At 38.7% G+C, this 21,160-nt stretch overlaps 5 protein-coding genes and 1 long non-coding RNA gene across 7 annotated transcripts; 3 read left to right on the top strand and 3 right to left on the bottom strand.

Annotated features, from left to right (window-relative positions):
- Positions 1–4,358: 4,358 nt before the first annotated feature.
- On the top strand, positions 4,359–10,158 carry LOC124188922 (rab3 GTPase-activating protein non-catalytic subunit-like). Its single transcript, XM_046581861.1, has 20 exons — positions 4,359–4,509; positions 4,825–5,004; positions 5,080–5,161; positions 5,229–5,352; positions 5,419–5,602; positions 5,685–6,021; positions 6,096–6,331; positions 6,391–6,595; positions 6,654–6,776; positions 6,838–7,207; positions 7,278–7,686; positions 7,747–7,901; positions 7,969–8,227; positions 8,290–8,478; positions 8,553–8,593; positions 8,669–8,801; positions 8,860–9,041; positions 9,123–9,344; positions 9,402–9,530; positions 9,598–10,158. The coding sequence occupies exons 1-20, from the start codon at positions 4,425–4,427 to the stop codon at positions 10,051–10,053; spliced, it is 4,101 nt and encodes a 1,366-aa protein (XP_046437817.1). The 5' UTR covers positions 4,359–4,424; the 3' UTR covers positions 10,054–10,158.
- LOC124188926 (apolipoprotein D-like) lies at positions 10,144–11,645 on the bottom strand. Its single transcript, XM_046581865.1, has 6 exons — positions 11,494–11,645; positions 11,211–11,305; positions 11,045–11,086; positions 10,677–10,890; positions 10,453–10,604; positions 10,144–10,380 (listed from the first exon to the last, which is right to left on the bottom strand). The coding sequence occupies exons 2-6, from the start codon at positions 11,292–11,294 to the stop codon at positions 10,240–10,242; spliced, it is 633 nt and encodes a 210-aa protein (XP_046437821.1). The 5' UTR covers positions 11,295–11,305; positions 11,494–11,645; the 3' UTR covers positions 10,144–10,239.
- Positions 11,646–11,805: 160 nt separating this feature from the next.
- LOC124188923 (apolipoprotein D-like) lies at positions 11,806–14,344 on the bottom strand. Of its 2 annotated transcripts, XM_046581863.1 has the most exons (8): positions 13,979–14,141; positions 13,723–13,878; positions 13,468–13,638; positions 13,349–13,400; positions 13,120–13,271; positions 12,856–13,027; positions 12,548–12,624; positions 11,952–12,152 (listed from the first exon to the last, which is right to left on the bottom strand). In XM_046581863.1, exons 2-7 carry the CDS (start codon positions 13,846–13,848, stop codon positions 12,566–12,568), a joined length of 732 nt encoding a protein of 243 aa, XP_046437819.1. In that variant the 5' UTR covers positions 13,849–13,878; positions 13,979–14,141; the 3' UTR covers positions 11,952–12,152; positions 12,548–12,565. The 2 variants fall into 2 exon arrangements, with proteins under 2 accessions (XP_046437818.1, XP_046437819.1); XM_046581862.1 differs by lacking the exon at positions 12,548–12,624 and having other exon boundaries at positions 11,806–12,152; positions 13,979–14,344.
- Positions 14,345–15,408: 1,064 nt separating this feature from the next.
- LOC124188927 lies at positions 15,409–15,811 on the bottom strand. The gene is made up of 2 exons (XR_006872532.1): positions 15,712–15,811; positions 15,409–15,576 (listed from the first exon to the last, which is right to left on the bottom strand). It is a non-coding gene; the product is annotated as an uncharacterized LOC124188927 (long non-coding RNA).
- LOC124188925 (3-hydroxyacyl-CoA dehydrogenase type-2-like) lies at positions 15,779–17,325 on the top strand. Its single transcript, XM_046581864.1, has 6 exons — positions 15,779–15,925; positions 16,146–16,202; positions 16,271–16,378; positions 16,443–16,527; positions 16,596–16,885; positions 16,979–17,325. The coding sequence occupies exons 1-6, from the start codon at positions 15,917–15,919 to the stop codon at positions 17,195–17,197; spliced, it is 768 nt and encodes a 255-aa protein (XP_046437820.1). The 5' UTR covers positions 15,779–15,916; the 3' UTR covers positions 17,198–17,325.
- Positions 17,326–17,882: 557 nt separating this feature from the next.
- On the top strand, positions 17,883–20,883 carry LOC124188663 (pre-rRNA-processing protein TSR1 homolog). Its single transcript, XM_046581456.1, has 7 exons — positions 17,883–18,169; positions 18,237–18,507; positions 18,574–19,619; positions 19,686–19,903; positions 19,979–20,242; positions 20,306–20,615; positions 20,672–20,883. Exons 1-7 carry the CDS (start codon positions 18,058–18,060, stop codon positions 20,860–20,862), a joined length of 2,412 nt encoding a protein of 803 aa, XP_046437412.1. The 5' UTR covers positions 17,883–18,057; the 3' UTR covers positions 20,863–20,883.
- The last annotated feature ends 277 nt before the right edge of the window (positions 20,884–21,160 follow it).

The following is a 21,160-nucleotide window of genomic DNA, read 5'->3' as shown; positions in this document are numbered from 1 at the left end:
GTGCAACGAACCGACAGGGTAAAAAAAACATTGGGTAATAGAACGAGGTGAGGCAGCACATCAGTGTTCACTTGTTAGGCAGCCTAGTGAGTGGAAAGGGAACAGGAATTCGTCGTGTGTATCGATTTTTTCCCACAATGATCCTCGCTTGTCTATACACACCGCCGGAGATTCATTCCCCCTGTTTTTGGCACTGGATCAAGTTGTTACGCATTCACCGCCGCTCTATCTAGCTCTCCTCCTCGCCTTATTCCCTCGACATAAAATGTAATTGATTGCGCAAACGTATATATACACATATACTGCGCAACGAATACTATGTAACAAGAGAAAATGTAAGAGCCAACGGTCCTTGAAAGCGGCGTCCTAAAGAAGCGAAGTGATTTATTTATTTGGCGACAACTCACGAACTCAGACCCCCTCCAGTCCGCCGCGTCCTTATACTGGATGTAGTGGCAGCCAACGCACACTTTTCGGGCGGTCATTAACGATGTTATTTGTTTGTTGTTTGTTTACCTCTCGTCGAACTTCTCTTGGCATGTGTTGAGCATCAATAGGAATGAGTGAACGAATCGATAAGACTCCTCCCAGTTATACTGGAGAGGTTAGAAATATATGGTTTGAGTTTTTTGTTTTGCTGTTTTTATTCTTCCCCGGAAAGCCATCATCATCATCATCTAAAACACTACACACCATTTGCCGCTCCGTCGCGTTATAATCGAAGTGACATTGGCAAGCCAGCTGGCGCGTATAAATCGACTTCGCCTTCGTCTCTATTCATGAAGCCCCATTTGAATGGCTGTCATCTTCAGCGGCGGCTGACCTGTCAGAATTGTCTCGCCCGATGTAGCGGCCTGACTGGGAAGATGAAGCGGAAATCGGTGCACATTGTCACCCAGCCCGACCCATCAGCCTATAGCTGTCCGTCCATTCCATCATTTCGTAGAATTAATGTGACAAGGAAATGAGAAGTATACAATCGTCGTCCTCTTCTCGTTTTTAAAAGCCTGAAAAGGAGTATAGGAATATCAATCGATTATACATGAATTTGTGATTATGGAGATGGACTATAGAGTGTGCTGCTCTGTCATGGGATCAATAAAAAAAGGAGGTGCAGCTTGGTTGCAGTCTATCTTATTTTCAATCTGAAATAATTGCCAGTCTTTTATTGCCGCATTTTAATAGTTATGGCGAGTCAAAAGCTAAAATAGAAAATAGCAGAAACAAAATTTGTTTTTCGTCGATATTGCCTTCTTGTTAATTAGTTTAGGAATTAGGCGTGGTATACGGTTGCTGTGGTTCGGAGTTTTGAAATTCAATTGAATGTCTTCGCAATTACCGCACATTGTCTGGTGCACTCTCACGGCAACAGTACTATACGCGGAGAAGTAGAGTGATTGGAGGGCAGAGACATGCATAACACCCAACCTTGTATACAGCGTGGGCTGTATGGAATTCGCAATCACGGAAACACATTCAAAATGTATAAAGGGGACGCTTATTATTGCGTGAGGAAGTAGCAGAATTAGATGTCATATCTCTACATGCGATCGCATGCGATCAACATCCATACAAATATTTTTATGGGTTCGGGTGCATTCCGTAGCGGAATGTTTTCAAATCAACTGAAGTTCTCCAGCAACCTATTCCTGGCAATGAAGTCGATTGACTGATTCCGTACAAATTTGCCGCGCTTTTCGCTAATAGGCTAGTTCGTATATATTGTCACGTACAAGGTGACAGAGACTTGTTTGGGCTTGACGACTGGAATTAAATGCAAACGTTTTACGACTTAACCTATGTCTTTCTTAGAATAGCATGTAAGGTGACCCTAGACGAAACCCCTACGTATCCTGACGATTGCTTGGCGGAGTGGGGTCACCCCTAAATTTTCCTATATATATCTAACCCCGAGTCCCCCTTTGGATAATTAGTATTCTCCCAGACTTCTTACTGTGTTGGTGTAATTGGTGAAGGGCACTGTCGTCTTAGTGAATTAGAGTTGGATTAGAGACGACAGTGAAGGTGTTTCTCTGAGACTGAGCCAGTGTTATAGACAAGCCAGCTCCGTGAACTACTTTTATTGATCGGCCGTGTCAACGTGAATCCCGTTTAACCTGCCCGCGACAATATATATCCCACTGCAGGTAATGAAACTATTGGAGAAGTCATAATATTGAGACGTATCGTGAAATATATGATTCATAAATCAATCATGTTTCGGCTTCGAAGTGAAACCACTCTATCCGGCCAATCCGGCCTTCTTGGCTTCGTCACAGCCCTCCGTACTAATTCCGTACAACTATTTCTCGGAAATTCTGCGGTGATGCACTTCGTTTTTTATTACCTTTATAGATCGCTATGTTTCTATAGGCCTATCATCAGGTCTAAAAATTCCATGCGGGGAGGTGCAATAATGGTGCATTAAAAACAATACATTAAAGAGAAATAATACCTTAGTACCGGTACTACTAATACGAAAGTATAAGTAAGCTTTCAAGTTTCGTTTTCTTTATGGATGCAATATAACGGCATCTTATTGTATACAAGACTAACTCTACTCCTCAACTTGAAGGTTATATAAGCAGTATTGGTTGCTTTTTTAATAGATAGTAGTTTCCCATATTGTCACTTATTCAATCGATCGCCTTGCACAATATAACCTTCCATAACTTTGTCAATAACCTAAGCGCTGTTGCTGCACAAGAGGCTTAGTATATATATATAGGCCGATTTAAGTTTGGCATTGATCTTGAAGGAAGAGTGTAAGAAATCGACTGCATTAATAATGAACAAAAAAATTTGTTTAACCCTATAGCAAGATTCCCTAGTCAATTCGTAGTAATCCATTATTTCTGTATAAAATATTGACTTCCCCCCTTTTTTTTTACATACACGTGCATAAGTTATATACGCACACAAAAGTCACGATGGAAAATTTCCCGGAAACGATGAGTGGATTAGATTTTGCTTCCAGCAAACTTCAGAGAGAGTTTTTTCCAATATCTAAAACCCTTTATATTTTTTTTTTGTCTTCTATCGTTTTAGATAGAATATCAAACGACGTGTGAGTTCGATTTAAATTAATTATGCACGTGTGCCTCATTACTATGGCGTTCCGTATAGCGGCGGCAGCGCAACGTATATAGAACACACGACGAACGTAATCCGAAAGTCGATTAAATCGATCGTCAGATCGTCATTAGGTTTTGTTTTTTTACCTTTTAGTCTTTTACGATTATGGGTTTCGTTCGAGATAGGAAACTATACATGAAGAGAAAACAAGTGCGATTAAAGAAAACGCTGTTTAAATTACCGGAAAAACCCAAACAATGTGATTGAATACTAATGTTTTTTAAGTGACAACGATGGAGACCATCAGCATCATCACTGTGTACGCATCATGAAGAGACAGTACGTTCTTCTCTTTTAACTCTCGTCGGCGACAAGCGACGACAAGTGCAATCTCGTTCAAGGAACAACACGACCCATGTTGGGAAGTTACCATATATCGACCCCAAATGAAGAGTTGCAAAACATTCAAGTGTCCTCAATGGGATAAGTCTTTGAAGGATCTTATTATTTTAGCCTGTAGGGCATCTCTTGTCTCGGTAGTAAAACGCTCAATTACGTCCATGTTCTGTTCAAGCCTGTGAGACGTATGCATCGTCTGATTTATGGCTTATACTGATGTATATGTTACTTAGCCGCTAGCGCTCATAATGGACCAAACAAACGGGCATGTGCCCAGCCGGAGGACATCAATCATTATGGCGTAATTTCAAAACAGAATCCAGGAAAACTTTAAAGATCTCGTGCGATTCCAGCGTTTACACAAACTCTGCTGAATGCTTCTATTTCAGTTTGAGTATTTTATGAAAGTAACTTGAAAGTAACCTTTCATTTCCGCAAGATTTAGGCTATCTACACATTTCATGAGGCAGACTGTATCTATACCTCAAATATTAGCAAGATTCTTCAGTTATTTACCAGGAAAAAAACACATAGTTGAAAAAAGACGTTTAAAAATAAACCTCCTGTTGATCTCAGGTCCGTACTTCACATAACAAGTTTAATAGAAAACAAAATCCTGGTTGTAACGTCCCACTCCCGTCCCACTCCCACGCCATCAGCGCTACCGCCGCTATATTAAAAAAAAAGTACTTGAAAAATAAGTTAATGGCGTTCAACGTCCGACAAAATCTTAAATCTTATCAATTAAGTATTTAACACATTTAACAGCTTAACTGGCTTAATGCTTAGAAGAAGAAATAGAAACAAGATTCAATCAACAACCGTTGATAAAATATGAAATTACCGAATTAGATACACTTTAAAAATGAAGACAATTTGATTGTCAAATCAGCTGTTTCGAACAGCTGTTCGATGTAAACAACACTTCACCATTGTCAGTCCAATCAGACATGTCTTGTGAAATTAAGTTTCATTCTTCGATTAACGAATTGGTTAAAATTAAACGAATTCTTTTTCCTAACGAAGAAGCTGAAGGTAATGTTCTACTTTTGAGTGGTGTCACAAAATATTGACATTTGACAGTGACTTTAATTGTACTAGCCCAGTCGTTGCTGGAATAAGTTTCTTTACGTTACGCGAAGTTCATTGCAAGCACTTTTATTTTTTATTGATGGATAACACAGCTAAGCTCAATATTTAACTTGAAGAATGACAAAGAAATCAAACAAACATTTTAGCTAAGTTCATATTCCACAAATACAATATAGTGCCAAAAATTGAGCAGAACACAAAGAAACTGCAGCCACAACGATAAATGTAAATTACATTGATGAAATTTAAATCTTGCAGACAATGATGGTGAAAGCTGGTCTGATGAAGCGTGGACATGGAAAACTGATTTTGACGATGCAAGTGACAAAAATGAAGATAAAATTTCTACTGATTGGATTCAATCTTGCCTAATTTCAACCTCTCATCAGTTTGAAGTTCTTGTGATTGCCCATCAAGATCGATATGTTGTGTTATCTTGTAAGATTTATTAAAGTTTAGTTTAAAAAAATTTCCTTTAATGAAATAATAAAATATTTTGTATGACTTGTACAGCAAAGTGGGAAAGGAAGAATGAGAAAGAAGTTCGCAAATACTATGTCACTTACCCAACATCAACCACTTCAGATGGAGTTGGGTATATATAATTAATATTTAAATAAGTTCAAATTTATCCAACTAAATCTCAATTCTTTCAATTTCAGTGAAACCATTACTTCAGTGCTGTGTGTACCAATCAAATCCTTGCAAAAAAGCAGCCAAGGAATGCCTGATTGGATCTGTGTTATTTTAGGATTTAATACGGGATTTGTGCGAATGTATACAGTGGTAACGTTGCATACTTACTTTTGTACTTGTTCCGGATTGTTTTTCTTAAATTCTATGTTAATTTAGAATGGAGAACTGTTGATGACTGAAGTATTCCATGATGAACCCGTTCATCACCTTAAATTTCACTGTTCAGTTGTCAATCCCGCCAAACAGGAGCTCACGGTTTTGTACCAGAAAACTTTGATCATCATAGAGGGTTTAGGTCTTTTGAATTCATTAAGAGCATGCCGGAGTTATATAGCCAAAGGTTGTCGAATATTCATTTTAATTACTGTAGTACTTCGAGTTGTCATGTATTGCTTATTTCTTTATTTTTAATGAATTTTTAGGTCGTGCCCTCTACGGATCGGGCGATTTGCATTCTCAACATCCACCACTGCACTACAAAAAGCTCGGTTTGCAAGAACAGAGGAGGACAAATGATTGTTTCGTCCTCGGCACAAACGCGCCAACACAGTTTGATCATCTCAAAGCAGCTTCCGTTGCAGGAGGGTTTCAAGCTCGCTATAATAATTCCCCTCCAGTGGCTACTGGAATTCTTTCCTTAGGAAGCCTACCGTTTTGTGCATGGCACTATGCTGTTGAGGGTTCGGCTGCCCCACTGCTATCTGACGTTGCTTACGCTTTAGCCAGCAAAGTAACATCCAAAATATTTTCCAAAACGAGGTCTGTCATCACATACTATTCGGCTACGAAACATTCCTAAAATTTAACATTTCGTTTTCCTCAAATTTTCTTAGCGGGTGGTTAGGTTGGGGTGGAGGAGCCGCTGATACTGCACCATCAACACCTAAAGACAAGCAAGTAGCTGAACCTGCTACACCCGTTTACCCGAGATATGGTCTTGCAGATTCCTTAAGAGAAGCTCTGTCAATATCTGTTTCACCGAACGAGAGGTTTGCTGTTGTTACGGACTCGTTGGGAAGAGTACTACTCATTGACCTACCCACGGGAGTCGCAGTGCGCATGTGGAAAGGTAAATATAGGAGCAGATTGATTTTCTCAATTGTATTTACGAATATAGACCTACAATAGGGTATCGAGATGCTCAGTGTGGATGGATAACAGCGTGGGAAGAAGTCGGCCAGTTGTCATCTTCTAGCTGTTCAGAAAGAGAGACAACTATTCCGAGGACAGTTTCTTTTCTAGTCATCTATATTACCAAACGAGGCATCGTGGAAATATGGACTCCTCAACAAGGGACTAGAGTTGCCGCATTTAACTACAGCAAAGGCGCCAAGTAATAATTTGTCATTTGATTCAATCCGTCAGTTATCCTAACGTGCTCAACGTTTTAGACTTATTTACATGAATAACGTGAGTATGGGCTCATCCGCTGACAACGACCAACCACAGTGTTGCCTTTTAAATCCGGATGGAAGACTCGACGAAGTGGCAGTTCCTTTCCATTGCGCTCTCAAGTAAACTTTCGCCTAAAGTCTATTCTTTGTTGAAAATTAATCAGATTTCATTTTTGCATAGAGGCGACAGTAGCCAGAAAGCTCGCGATCTTCACGTTTTGCAACAACTACGCACCGAGCTTGTACACGATGCTAACGCAACAAGTTTCGATCTTTTGATGGACATCCGTCATGCTAGTATAGTAAATCAAGGGTTAGACTTGCTCCTTGAATGTCGACATTTGGTTGATCCCAATGCGTTTGTCAAATGTCTGGACTCTGTCGTCAGCCAGTATAGCAAAGCGGAAGCCCTTGACGCCGAGAGTCGATTATTGTTGTCTCGATGTCGAATTCTCTCTCGGCTAGCACGCCTCTACATTCATTTAAAAGCAATGCAAAGTCTTCCACCGGATTACGATGCTGTCGTCAACGCATCGCATGTTTCTCTTCAGGTAAATCAGCTACTAAATCCAGTTTTCTAGATAGTTTAAAAAATTGTCAATGTATATCTTTTCCATCAAGGATGTTGCAACCATTCTCCGACTGGACGGAGACGAAATATCGCGGTCGATTCAACGGTGCACTACACCAACACTACACCCGATTGCTTCTCAGTCGGCGGTCGAGATACATACCTTTCTCTGCGCTTTCGAGTTATCAGTTGGCCACGGCAGTCTAGAAGATTGCGTTCGTGTCAAGTCTTCCCTCTCGCGTGACGATCGCCATTCGCTTGGCTATTGGATATGGGGAACTCCATTTTCACGAAACATTGATCTTTTGGACGAATTGGCACTAGTTCTTAAATCGTCGTCAATTGCCGCTGACGATCTCGTTGCCATGCTAGTAGACTATTGGTTACAACTTAGTTCACCAGCTCTGTCGAATATTCTCCACTTCCACAAACTACTTCGAATTCTCTGCAACTTTGCAGGTTCGTTTTATCTGACAAACGACTCAAATTGACGCTATAATTTCTTTATATCTATTTCAGGGCCTGAAAACTTCAACAATATCGAGACTCCGTCTCCTTGGTGGCAGAATCTCAAAGATCTACTTTCAAAGAGCTGCAACTTAGAGCAAGCATGTTGCGCCGCACTCGTTGTCCGATCCGTCATGGCTGAATTCGAGAAGCGGAAAATTAATCGGGTAATGGAAGTAATGAAAAGTTACCCGTAGAAACTAACAGGATCAAAATCCTTTTCTTCGTTTATAGTTGAATGACAAGAACGCAGAGGACACCGATGTGAACATGGAGGACTCCATGAACGATTGGGAAGATATGTCGATTGACTTTTGTGCATGGAACGTGCTGTCGAAGCAACTTGAAGATCTCTCTTTTCTGTCACGATTAATTCGTTATAATCCCGTTCAATTACGTGAAACGCAGAGACGAGATCTAGATTTTCTGGTCGAGGACAAATATTCCGATATCTTGGAATTTTCTCTCGCTTCAATTTTGCAAAAAGGAAGAGGTATCATCGTATTGAATATCGATTGAAAAATTATGTACATCGTTTAAACGTTTAATCTACAGGTGCGGTAAGTGAGTTAATAGCTCGTTGGATTACCCAAAATTTACTTGAGGTGAGAACTTTAATTGGATCAACAGAAGAAACAAATGAAAACTCAGATGAATCCATGGCAAATCTCTCGGATGCTGAATTGGCACCCGAAGCCGATAAACTGTCAGTAGGATCTTTAGAAGAAATCATTGTTATTCAAGGTATAATTGATTCCAAAGTTCACAGTTTCAACCAATTCCTAGTATTAATTAAGTGTTTATACGTTGAACCACAGATTTAATCCGAGACCTCAGTCAGCATTTACCTCACAGCACGGTATTTTTTCATCAAATTGATGTAATTCTAATTTGTTAAATTTTTAGTACAAAGTTTTTTTTTTTTTTACTTTAGCAACATGACGTGATTCTGTTGAATGCTGCTGTTGAATACGCAGCCATATGGATTAGGAATCCCAAGCACATGAAATTACTTCAACGAAGTTTCGAAACTGTTTTGCCTCTTCGTTCACACCTTTTTCGACACGGTACGGACAAATGATTGGTCATCTGCGTTCGTTAATTAATATACGCATTTTGTTACAGGAATCTGTAGAACACTTTGGTCCATGTCGTTCTTACCAATATTCCAAGATTTGGCGATTTTAATGGATAAGACGGGACGATTACCCAAGAATTTTACTTCTCGGAAAATAAACCTTCCCTCACCAGATCAGGCAGTTCCGTTTTTGGAGATAACTATGAAACTACTGGACACTGCAGTCTCGGTAAAATATTGGGAAAACACATTTTGCATTTTAAATTTTTAATATTCCAAAATTAAATTAAATTAATTTCTCAACTTTCAGTCTGCTATGTCCGCTGAAATTGAGCCTCCCCCGTTCATTCGATATGACGATATTTGGCCTACTTGTGAAGGTGCGACTCCAATGCAAGAAGTAGCCATCCGACATCGCTTGGTCAATATTGATTTGGTGCTATTGCATCATCAACTGGCCCAAACACTACACCTTGTCGCCAGCTTGGAGATCAAGGGGGTCCATGTTTTCTCCCTTTTTGATCAACGAGTGGTAATATTAAATGTTCCTGCATAAATTAGCAAAAGCTTCATTGCTTATCTTAATTAGGGGAGATTCGCATTTTTCAAAGACCTTCATAGCTATCCGCCACTTCCGTCACAAGAAGCAGACCCAATTGTTGTTCAAAACCGTTTACAATTCCTCAAGCAAGTTATTAGTAAAGCTGTTGAACACATGGTGAGTAGAGGACTAAATTACTTCTTTAATCGTCGCATTCATTAAATGCTATTTTCTTGTTAACCAGGAAAACAATCAGAGTTTTGCCCTTGATTATATCAATCAAGCAATAAAACTGGGGTACGAGTGGAGGGTCGATGTCGACGAATTAAGAATTAAGTACGTCGACCTTCTGTATCTCAATCATATGGATCACCTGGCTCACGAAGTACTCGTGTCCATTGGATCCGATGAAAAACTTGTTTCGACACTTCTCGTTGCTGCTGGAAGACGACTCAAAATGTTTTTGAAGCCAAGTGATACTTCAGCTTTGAGTCCGATGACAACTGAGTGGCTGTTGAATGGATTCTCCTCAAAAACTGACAGTGTTGTTCGAGAGCTGGAAGCATGTGATCCGATGCCCACCAAAACACTCGCTCTGCTGGTTGAATGCCTTTGCCGAATTCCAAGTGAATGCAATGAGCAGTTCATAGCTAATGAACTACACTCACTCCTAACCACTATGCAGAGTCCCAGCCTTTGAAATGTGTTTCACAAATTCCGCTTTTTTAAATCATATTATATTATGGTGTAATGATTTACTTGTTTGCCAGTTTTCAATTCAATTTAATAGTCAGAATAACACAAAGCAGTGTATTGATTATTGAATGTGGAAAGATTTCTTGTGGGTATAATTTGACGGATGGAGCACCATAGTTGAATAATCGCTTCAATTCCCTGGCCAAGAAAATTCTGGAGATTCGGTTGAATTGGAGGGAGATTTCAGACTTTTTGGGTATTTGCAAAAGTATGGATCGACACTTTTGAACGAAGTGATGTCAATCTTGTAGCTAAGCAATTTTGCGCGAGCCTGTCCAAGATGACAAAAAAATAATCGATGAATGATTGCCAAATTCAATCTTTCGTGCTATAGGATTTCTACCTGATTCGTGAACGACTGCGATAAGTAAGGCTTTCTGGATAAAATAGTCGCCGATCGGCGATGACCAAACAAGAATTTCTGACATCTGAATATTCCACCATAGTTTTCGTAGTCCGTAAAATATATGATGTAGTCAGCTTTTCCGATTATGTCTGCGCATGATTAGATCACATTATTAGCGTACCATCATGCAGAAAAATTTCATAATAAATGTTTTCGGCTACTGTCAGAAAATTTAACACTCATGAAGCCAGGTTCGCTTTCGCGGATAATTTCAAGATCCCCCACCGTGCCTGGGGTTTTTTCTGGTTCGCGCTCGTTCACCGTCTGATTATATGTTTGAATCAATTTTCTTGTGCCGTTCTGGTTGATGAAATAGTATGTCCAACAGGGCGAAGACAAATCGAATTTTTCTATCACATACCACAGACCGGAAAACTAAACAATATACAAGATTACAATTGGCATTTCCGCCGCCGGTTGGTTATCATTGTGGTTTGCTGGTTAGAATATAATACCACAAAAGTAAATCAAAGGAAACGGAAGGATGATTCATCGCCATCATTAGTCACCAAACAGGTGAGTCATTTACCTTATTGTAATCAAAGTCTGGGACAGGATCGACTTTTGGACACTGGAACAAAAACAATCAAACAATATACTGTAGATATATTTTTAAATTTTATAAATAATGAAATGATGATTTACTAGCGGTTCAATTAATACAACGTAAATGCAAACTAATTAATTATGCCTACCTCTCCCCATCCATAGTCGTCGGCACGAATCAGCGGGACTGAGCTCGTCATTAAGCCGATGAAAAAAAGGAACCAAGTATACATCTTCGATAACTCTGTGGAGACAGACAATATAAACAGTAGTTTTAATAATGAGATACTACCTTGACTGATACTCAAATATCGCTGACAAGCAAAAAGTTTAGAATGTGTTTGTGCAATAAATTTATATGAACAAATAATTCTTGGTAGCCTAGTTCAAACTTCAAAGTTAACGTTTTTTGTCCAAATCTCTTTTACTTACCGTGTCTAGCGTGCAAGGCAGAATGACGGATTGATGCCCATCGATAATGGGTTTTATATATGAAAGTAAATATTACACAGCCACAACTGAAAAGAATAAGGCTTTCTCTTTTCTGTTACCTACTTTTTTCAATTGATTCAAGGTAGCGTATTTAACAAATATGGCGACCATCGTCGATACATTGTTCGGACGCGAAATAGAGGAAATTACAATGTCCCTCAAGCCTTGAATCGGTTATGAAATTCAATAGATTATGTCATCGCCCAATGTATCGTATCCGGTTATTTGATCATGAGTAAAGAAAAAAACGAGTTATGATTGCACGAACTTTTTATTTCAGTTATTGCGGATGGTCGATACACAGAGACTAGTTTATGAGTGTAATTTAGCAAAAAAAAGGGTCATCAAATTTAAATCTACTCTACGTTCAAAGGGGAATTATTGAAAAAAAGTTGCGGAGAGTTTTATAGTCCATAAATCAAAAACAGACAATTCATTTTTTGTCTTTTAGTTTTACAAGTTTTCCGATTCGTTTGGACGGTTTCCAGCGGTGACGTGCTCGACTTCTCTGATTGCATTGCTGGAAGAATTAACAGTGGAATTTGCTAAACGATTAACGATTGTTCCAACTCCTTGCGCGACATCAACGACACCGTTAACTATAAAACAAAAATAGATAACAATTGTTTTCGGTTAGAAGGCTAAACTTGACACAAATTTATAACTGTGCGTGTATAATTGCGAAATTATTTTAAGATTTTAGTATAGAACAATTTAACTTGGAAATCCTCCCAGAAAGAAATTAAAAAAAAAACGTCGAAATTTTAAATAAGTTAACTTTATCTAACACAAATTTTCTTATTATTCATTTCCCATTGAATGTAGATCATTCTTTAAAGTTTCAGCGAATTAAACCTATATTTACTTGTTTACCATGCATATTATGTGCCAGTGAACAAGTGTTTCTAGAATCGATCAAACTCTTTTTTTTTGCATGCATATTGATTTTGCCCGCCACCGATGTCAATTTGCCTCACACCCGCAGTGAACTTACCCCGTACGTTGGGGCAAGTTAAATAGTGAACATCGACAAAAGTGCCCACAGTTTTTCTGAAGTTATCCACACTTTTTCTAAATTTTGAAATAAATACAAATGCCATTACCAATCCAGTTAATTATTAGCCCATCAACACGGGCTAGTTTGTTTTTATGAGTTAGTTAGAAGAAGCATCAATTTCTTTATTAAAGTTTTTTTTTAAGTAAAAATATTTATAGCAAAAAAATAAATAAAACATTCCCAAGCATGATGAAATTAATCACTTCACACCGCTCTTAAATTTTACTTTAGTAATCGCAACTAACCAACGGTTTTTCCGACATCCTTGGCGACATTGATGACATTTCCGGTACTGAAAGTATTTGGATTGACTTCGACGTTCAGCAGACTTGTAGAGGGGAGAGTCTTGCAATCGGTATGATCGATAATGGAGAAGTCGTGAGGATCAACTCCAAAGGTTTCCAGTTTTGAGCGAATCTGTCGTGCAACAAGTTGATTAAACCGGAACTACTAAATGGTATGCACGACACGCATCTTTTGCGCAAGAGTTTGTCTGGAATGTAACTAACCTTATTGATGAACGGTTGGTCCAAGGTCGGGCGACGGGAGAGGATGGAAGCAGAACGACGATGGCCAAACAAAATGCTTTGACAGCTGTAAACAGCTCCGTAGTTTTCGTAATCCGTTGCGAAAACGACGTAGTCAGCCTTGCCTGCCAAACCTTGATTAAGAGTAACGTTCCAAAATTGACATTTCCTCTTTGCAATTCAACAGTAATTTATAAGAGAGAATCCTTACTCATAGGAAAACGCACACGCATAAAGCCTGGTCGGTTCAAATCGGGTACATCCTACCAGTGAAAAAAGAAAAATTAAAATAAGTAAATGGCTTAAAATGTTTCAAAACGTCAAACGTACTAGTGCTCCGGTGTAACGATAGTTGTTGTCTAGACCAATGGTATCCAGAGCGACATGATCGCGTGACTGTACAATTTTCAGCGAGTCGTCGGTTTTATTGCGAATAAAATCGTATGTCCAGCAAGACGAGGCAGTGGAAAATTTCTGGATGACGTACCAGCGTCCAAGAAACTAGGTCGTCAATTGATTCAAACATAACAAAAATTATTAGTCCTCTTGAAATTATGGATTGTTAAAAATGTCTTCCAACTTTACCTTTGACATGTCAAAATCATTGACTGGCTCAACTCGAGGACACGAGCCCAGGTAGTATGTATGGCTGTGAACGACGCCAGCAATACATACCATCAGTGCTGCGACAATCGATATTTTCCCAGCCATTTTCTCTTTATTCTGCAAGCTTTGTTTGGCCTTGAATACAAAATTTCAATCACGTTTTTTTTTTTTAAATATTCATAAAACACGTACTGTACGGAAAATGTCATTCCAATGGGGAAAAACAAATACTAACCTTCGGATTGAAGCGACAAGCGATGCGTTGTTGTCGAGTTCGAGAATCAAAAGCTACTGAACAAAAGAAGCTTTGTGTAGCTCGGTTTTAAAAAGCCTCGAAATGTCAGACTGACTACCGGAGTTCACTGTTCTGTTCTGCAACTGGTTTCTGGCTACTGCACCCATTGCCACAGGCCAGGCCTCTTTCTCTCTTCCTCCCCTTTTCGTAAACAAAATAATAACACTACGCACTGCAGCCAATCAGCAAGTCGGAATTTCTCTGGGTTGATAACAGAAATGAGGATATCCCGCCAGAGATTAATTTAGTAAGTTCACCCTCCTATTCCTTATTAAGCGACTTTCGTTGTGGCTTCGTCCAAATTTAATTTCAAAGAAACAATACTTCAATCAAATTAAAAACGGCCAGAACAAAACAAATTGTCTTTTGGCAGTGGACTGTGCGACATCTCGGAGGTCTTAGTATAAATGTTTTATTTGTCTCTCTCGCAAACATTTCGTAATAACTAATAAATGGGAAATTTTCTAAGTTTCCCGTGTATATTTGGAGAGTATGGAGACCCATATTTGGTGAGTCATCACGCCGATGGCTTTTTCACTCGTTCTGTTTGGTTTCACTTTACGTGGAATTACCCATAAAAAAAATGTCCGTGACGCATGTCGGCATGCGGAAAGTATGTCGGACGTGACTGTTTGATGTGAAAAATGCACAATGATCGAATTCAACGCATTGTAGTAAAACATTTAATGAATAAAAAGAACTGGATTTATTAATTCTTGCGCATTGGTTTTACACGACGAGTAACTAACATGCAGAATTCGAAAAGATTAACAGCGTCGTAAATTTTATTCCAGAAAATATATTTTCTACGGTGTACAAAAATTTGTGATATCACGTTGAAGGTTCGCGGGGTATCGAAGGATAATTAATTCACGCATGGCATATCTGAATCAAGCATACAATAACAAGGCGGCTCGTTGGGAGATTGCCCTTTCATGCAGTGATAACCTGTTCCGCAACTCGGTGAGCACGCTTCCGGTGGGCACAAAAATTTTGCTATTCAAATTGATAAGAATACAGTTAAGAAGAAAACAATGAACAAGTAGGAACTTGCCTGCAATTGGTGTATGTCGACAAAGGGATTTTTGACTGGTAGTCTCCACAGCAATGGCGCTGGCCATTGCAGTCCATATAGAAGTCGCCAAAAGCAAAATCATGCTTGTCATCACTGAGATCTTCATTTTGATCTGTAAGGTTTTCAAATAAAGATTGATAGAGAAAAGTGTGCTGCAAAGAGCCTTTATATGCATCGCAGATGCACACTAAAGTCGGTCGTTCTCGGTCGTTGACTCCGAAATATATAAAAAAAATATGCCAAAAAAATATTGTGTCTTAGCAAATATGCAGGTATTCATCTCTTTATGTGACCGATGTGACCGTTATTCTTGGATTTAAGGTAGGCTAAAGATGTGGTTGGTGTCGGTCTTTTCCTTAGCAAGTTTTGAGACAAGATATTTTTTTTTTCTAGCCAAGGGTGAAAGGCAGGCGCAAAAACATGTCGTAAACTGCCAAAGTTTCCATGGGGAGAAAGTGAATCCCTAAGGAATATTATTTTCAAGAATTTCAAATTTACCGATGTTAACTGACAGCTGTTAATCCCAATGGAATGGGGTGGGACACTAAGCTAAGGATTATTCTACATTTATAGCTCATTTTTAACTTATACCTGCAACCTGCATCTATCCAAATCGAAGGGATGACAACAAGACCACTTTTTCGTCTTTTCAAAGGGAAATCCATTTTTGTTAAATGTCAACGTCTAACTTTCGTAAGGTCGTCTGCTGCCGTACTCGGATCCTTCTCTTGCTGTCTTGCATATCGCGAGGAACAGGCAAAAGGACTCGTGTTTAAATCGCAAAATAAAATTCGTTTGATAAAATGTTGAAAGTAAGTTAAATAACATTGCATTTGTATATGGAATGGAAAATTAAATGCTGTAAAGTAAATATTAAAACAATTTTTTTTCAAATTATGTCAAGAACCCTATATAGTTTTGAGTTTCTGATGTGTATTTATATTACATGTCCGGTTTTCGTTATATGTTTCCCTTTATCGTCACAGAAGACAAATATGGATTTGGAGTAATTGAAACACTTGATTTTAATAGGGAGCTGTTGCCTTGGTGACTGGTGGAGCTTCTGGCTTGGGCCGGGCAACTGTTGAGGTATATCAGAACTGGTTTTCTTGTGAATTTACTATCCAGCCTTGATGTATAATTGTATCATTTGATAGAGAATTGTCCGACAAGGTGGAAGGGTAGTCTTATGTGATCTACCAACTTCTAAAGGACAACAAGTAGCTGCTGGCATGTCAGAAAATGTTATATTTGCCCCAACAGATGTAAAGATAATGTTTAAGAAGTAAAACATAATGTTCAACTAATAACATGTGATGTTCCTAATAGGTTTCTTCTGAGAAAGATGTAATGAATGCTCTTTCCATGTCAAAAGAAAAATTTGGAAAACTTGATGTTGCAGTAAACTGTGCAGGTAATTTTCATTAAATTTAAAAGAATTTCTGTTTGAATAAAAGTTTAATAGCTTGTTTATTTATTAAGGAATTGGAGTTGCTTTCAAAACATACAATTTTAACAAAAATCTTCCACACAAACTAGAAGACTTCATTAAAGTTTTGATGGTAAACACCGTGGGAACTTTCAATGTTATTCGCCTTTCGGCAGGATTAATGGGCGAAAATCAGCCCAACGAAGACGGTCAAAGAGGAGTGATAGTCAATACTGCATCTGTAGCTGCTTACGATGGTCAGATGGGTCAAGCCGCCTATTCTGCAAGCAAAGGAGCAATTGTTGGAATGACTCTACCGATTGCGAGAGATCTGTCGTCCCAGGTAATTTAATAAAACTAATTAACTGGAGGTGTAGAGATAAAATGGCTCAAGTTAAAACTGGTTACAATGTTAACTAATTATTATCATTTCTAGGGTATCAGGGTTTGTACCATTGCACCAGGATTGTTTAAAACTCCTTTGCTCGAGTCTTTACCTGAAAAAGTGCAGTCATATTTGGCAAAGACCGTACCATTTCCGCAACGTCTGGGTAAGCCAGATGAGTATGCAATGATGGTTGAATCAATTATACTCAACCCAATGATGAACGGAGAAGTGGTTCGTGTTGATGGCGCTATCCGCATGCAACCGTAAAAAAATCCAATCATTTAAAAACTAAACCAGAGTAAACAGTAATAAGTTATTGTTGTAATTTGCAATGTTCAATGGCTTATTCTTTAGTAAAGAGCTTTCGTGAGATAATACAAATCTTTATATTATTATTTTGTATTGAACGAACTTTTTTCGTGAATTGCTTCCAACTTTTGGAACTTTGTTGAGACATTTTTTTTTTATATGGTCACTTCAGTTTTCTAATTTAATTTAATGTTTAATCGGGTTTGGAGATATTCTACCAGAGAGGACGATTGGAGAAACGATACTTAACTGCTTGGGAATACAACTGTATAAATTAAAAATATGCAACCTGCTGCAGCGATAAAATTGATAAAAATCCTGACTTCTAAGGAGGGACAATAGCATTTACTGGTAGAGGAAAAATGGCGCCTCTGACTGGACAAAAAGATCACAAGATAATGAAAAGGGACTAAGGAACACTTAACGTGCGCTGGGCATGGCCGCTGACCCGCTGCGGCTGCCCGTTTGGACAGCGTGTCAGCTCAGCACCGCATGCGGACTTGCGGTACACGTAGTTACAACACAATATAGTAATATTATATGTATTACAATAACATGAATATATATATATTAAGTTATTAACATATAATATTATTCGCACGCGTTAATAACTTGCGGACTAACAAGATGTAGCATGTAGTAGCATGTAGTAGGGCAACTTCAAATTGTTCGTTTACGACTTTTGCAAGATTTAGCGTCGTCTGCACTGAAATATTGTGCCGTCCGCGAACTCCACGTGTGTAAAACGTCTATAGTACCAAGTGAACGGTTACATTTTCTTTTACTATATTAAGTAATTAACAGTAGTAAATAGTGGGATGGCAGGAGGTGAACAGGCTTCACATCGACCCGGTCTTCTAAAACAGCAAAATAAATCTCATAAAAATGGGAGACATCGCAGCAAAAGTGAAATTGACAAGAACAACAAAGGTAAGCAAATATTTGTATTTTATTTTACTGGCGTCATTTTCAAACTAACTTAGTGTGGTAATTCTAGGACGAGTTCATGTCAAATTAGCATCAAAAAGGAAAAATCAAGAACTAAAGCGGGATGAAAGAAGAAGGAAAGCAAATCAGATAAGGTCAAAGAAACGAGAAGATGTCCTGGCTAAAAAGAGGGCAATAGGTGGGAATGATTCAGCTCCTTTTCTGTCTGCAATAATCCCACTAGGAGAATCAGCAAACATTCAAAAGTTGTTGAAACAAATCAAAGAGTGTGATGCTGATGCAAAAGTGGAAATGACTGGCTCCAATGTAATAAACATCAAGTAAAGTGCCTATAGATATATATATACATATATTTGTATGTTGCTAATTTCTTTCTTGTTTTTCAGTGTGCCACGTTTTCGGCAGAACTTCAGTTTGATAGTGCCTCGTCCTGGAGATCTATATGCAGCACTAGATGCTTGCAAAGTTGTTGATAATGTTGTATTCATAATATCACCTCCTTCTGACACTGACAGCTGTATGTCTCATTCAACAAGTAATGAAGGGCCTTTGGGTTTTGACAGCAGTGGTGAAGAGTTGTTGTCTGCCATCATGGCACAGGGGCTTCCTTCTCCAATTTTTGTTGTTAATGACATTGAGACCATTTCATTGAAGAAACGAAATGATTACAAGAAGCTTCTTATGAAACAGCTGGATCAGATGGTGCCATTAGAGAAGCTTCAAGTGATTGAAAATGAAAGTGATGCTCTCAGACTGTTGCATCACATTGGGTCCCAGAAACAGCGACCTATCTATCAAAGAAATATGAGATGCCATTTTCTTTGTGAAGAAGTGAACTTCAAGCAAAATTCTGATGATCCTACAGTCGGAAGTTTGATTGTCGATGGATACGTACGCTACCAACCCTTAAACGTGAATGGATTAGTCCACATACCTGGATGGGGAGACTTTCAAATGGAGCGAATCGAAGTCAGGAGGGAACCCGGAGAATTTATTTTCCTGGAAGAGGCCAATCCCGCTCTTCAAGAATCACTGAAATCCGAAAATGATCCTGATCCTATGAACGGTGAGCAGACTTGGCCTTACCAAGAAGAAATGGAAGGCCAAACTATGGAAGCGGACAAAATTGAAGATGATGAAGAATCGGAAAAAAAGAAACGAGTACCAAAAGGAACATCAGAGTATCAAGCCGCTTGGATCAAAGACGAGGGCGATGATAAAAACGAAGAAAACGATGAAGAAGAAGAGGATGATAGTGACGATTGGGAAGATGATTACGAAGAAATGTCTGGAGATGATGGAAGTGAAGAATCACAAGAAGAAGCTGAAGAGGATGAAATGGAATCAGTAGACAACGAAGGTGGAGACACGGATGTGTACGATAAAAAAGTTAAATTTGCAGATGAAGAAGAAGAATTTAAAAAAATTAAGGGTATGTTTTTTTTTCTAAATTAACCATGATTCCATCAATTCCAACAAAAATGTGTTGACTTTACAGAAGCTCGTGAGGATGAACTTTTCCCTGACGAAGTGGATACGCCACGCGACACATTGGCTAAGGTACGCTTTCAAAAGTATCGTGGTTTGAAATCCTTTCGTACATCACCTTGGGATGCCAAAGAAAATCTACCCATGGATTATTCCAGAACTTTTCAGTTCCAAAATTTTCCGCGGACTCGAAAGCGAATCTTGAAAGAAGAACGAACTGGAGCAAAGGTATTGTGACTTTTATTTTTCTTATGCGGTTCAATTTGATAAAAACTTGAATGCTCTAAAATTACATTTTCTTAGCCCGGATGGTACGTGAGAGTTCACGTTAAGAACGTGCCCAGCCATTTACCAGCGAGTCTCCAATCCGGCTACCCATTGACATTAGTTGGCATGTTGCCTCACGAACAGAGAATGAGTGTGGTTAATCTTGTTCTTAAGAGGTTCAAAAATGCACGGGATCAGCAAGCGATTCCGTCAAAAGAGCGACTGATCTTTCATTGCGGTTATCGGCGGTATGCTGCTGCTCCCATTTTTAGTCAGCACACTGCAGCCAACAAGCATAAGGTAATGTTTATCTTTTATCTAATTTTTGTATGTACTGTTCATCAAGGAGTTTTCTTTGTTCAGTATGAGCGCTTCTTTCGGCCAGAATCAGTTGTAGTAGCAACTCTTTACGCGCCAATTATCTTTCCATCTGCCTCAGTCTTGGTATTTCGGGAAAAGAAGGACGGAACTCAAGTAATGATAGCGACTGGATCGGTTTTATCAGTAAATCCTGATCGCATTACAGTTAAACGTGCCGTTTTGAGTGGAGCACCATTTAAAGTTCACCGCAAATCTGCTGTCCTGCGTTTTATGTTCTTCAACCGTGAGGACATCGAATGGTTCAAACCAGTTGAATTAAGAACGAAATATGGTCGACGAGGTCACATCCGAGGTTTGCATAGATGATAACTTTCTTTTTACTATAGTTATAAACTTTTTAAATTTCAGAACCACTTGGAACGCACGGACACATGAAATGTGTATTTGATGGCCAAATCAAATCCCAGGACACAGTAATGATGAATCTTTATAAACGCGTGTTCCCTAAGTGGAGCTTCGATCCTAACGTAGCGTCTCCATCTCCTTTGTATAATCATGAAGTAGAAATGGAAGATGCTGCCAATCAATTAATGGTATAAATAAAATTTGATTGGACCTTGTCCATATTTTCTTCTGTTTTTCAATGTTGGTTAGTTTCTAAACCTTCTGTCTTATGATTAGTCTTATGATCGTTTAACACTTGTTTAAAGTTACTAATTGCTCGATAGGTTTCAAATGAGCCAATTTTGCTAGTTTTTGTTACATGCTTGAGAATTAATTTCACTTTAGGAAATACTCTGAGTGATGGGACAAAATCTAATTTTTCTCATCTACAAACAATTTTCTAAAACAATAATGGAAGCAATAATGGAAGTTTTTGCAGTTTGTGTCATATTC

This window comes from Daphnia pulex, chromosome 2 (assembly GCF_021134715.1).
Source record: "Daphnia pulex isolate KAP4 chromosome 2, ASM2113471v1".
Classification (NCBI taxonomy): Eukaryota; Metazoa; Arthropoda; class Branchiopoda; order Diplostraca; family Daphniidae; genus Daphnia; species Daphnia pulex.
Note: the sequence above shows the minus strand (reverse complement) of the source record. Positions and strands in the feature narration are given on the sequence as shown.

What these genes read in the sequence shown, in the direction of transcription:
- LOC124188922 (XM_046581861.1), top strand. Translation starts at nt 4,425, where the DNA reads ATGTCTTGTGAAATTAAGTTTCATTCTTCGATTAACGAATTGGTTAAA. An exon ending in CCGGAGTTATATAGCCAAAG is followed by an intron (nt 5,603 to 5,684) that starts GTTGTCGAATAT and finishes ATGAATTTTTAG; the next exon opens with GTCGTGCCCTCTACGGATCG. An exon ending in AATTCTCTGCAACTTTGCAG is followed by an intron (nt 7,687 to 7,746) that starts GTTCGTTTTATC and finishes TATCTATTTCAG; the next exon opens with GGCCTGAAAACTTCAACAAT.
- LOC124188926 (XM_046581865.1), bottom strand. Translation starts at nt 11,294, where the DNA reads ATGTATACTTGGTTCCTTTTTTTCATCGGCTTAATGACGAGCTCAGTC. An exon ending in GAGTGTTAAATTTTCTGACA is followed by an intron (nt 10,605 to 10,676) that starts GTAGCCGAAAAC and finishes AATCATGCGCAG; the next exon opens with ACATAATCGGAAAAGCTGAC. An exon ending in CGCAGTCGTTCACGAATCAG is followed by an intron (nt 10,381 to 10,452) that starts GTAGAAATCCTA and finishes CATCTTGGACAG; the next exon opens with GCTCGCGCAAAATTGCTTAG.
- LOC124188923 (XM_046581862.1), bottom strand. Translation starts at nt 13,848, where the DNA reads ATGGCTGGGAAAATATCGATTGTCGCAGCACTGATGGTATGTATTGCT. An exon ending in ATCGTTACACCGGAGCACTA is followed by an intron (nt 13,401 to 13,467) that starts GTACGTTTGACG and finishes TTTCACTGGTAG; the next exon opens with GATGTACCCGATTTGAACCG. An exon ending in ACCAACCGTTCATCAATAAG is followed by an intron (nt 13,028 to 13,119) that starts GTTAGTTACATT and finishes GTTGCACGACAG; the next exon opens with ATTCGCTCAAAACTGGAAAC.
- LOC124188925 (XM_046581864.1), top strand. An exon ending in TGGGCCGGGCAACTGTTGAG is followed by an intron (nt 16,203 to 16,270) that starts GTATATCAGAAC and finishes ATCATTTGATAG; the next exon opens with AGAATTGTCCGACAAGGTGG. An exon ending in CGAGAGATCTGTCGTCCCAG is followed by an intron (nt 16,886 to 16,978) that starts GTAATTTAATAA and finishes TATCATTTCTAG; the next exon opens with GGTATCAGGGTTTGTACCAT.
- LOC124188663 (XM_046581456.1), top strand. Translation starts at nt 18,058, where the DNA reads ATGGCAGGAGGTGAACAGGCTTCACATCGACCCGGTCTTCTAAAACAG. An exon ending in AGAATTTAAAAAAATTAAGG is followed by an intron (nt 19,620 to 19,685) that starts GTATGTTTTTTT and finishes TTGACTTTACAG; the next exon opens with AAGCTCGTGAGGATGAACTT. An exon ending in AAGAACGAACTGGAGCAAAG is followed by an intron (nt 19,904 to 19,978) that starts GTATTGTGACTT and finishes ACATTTTCTTAG; the next exon opens with CCCGGATGGTACGTGAGAGT.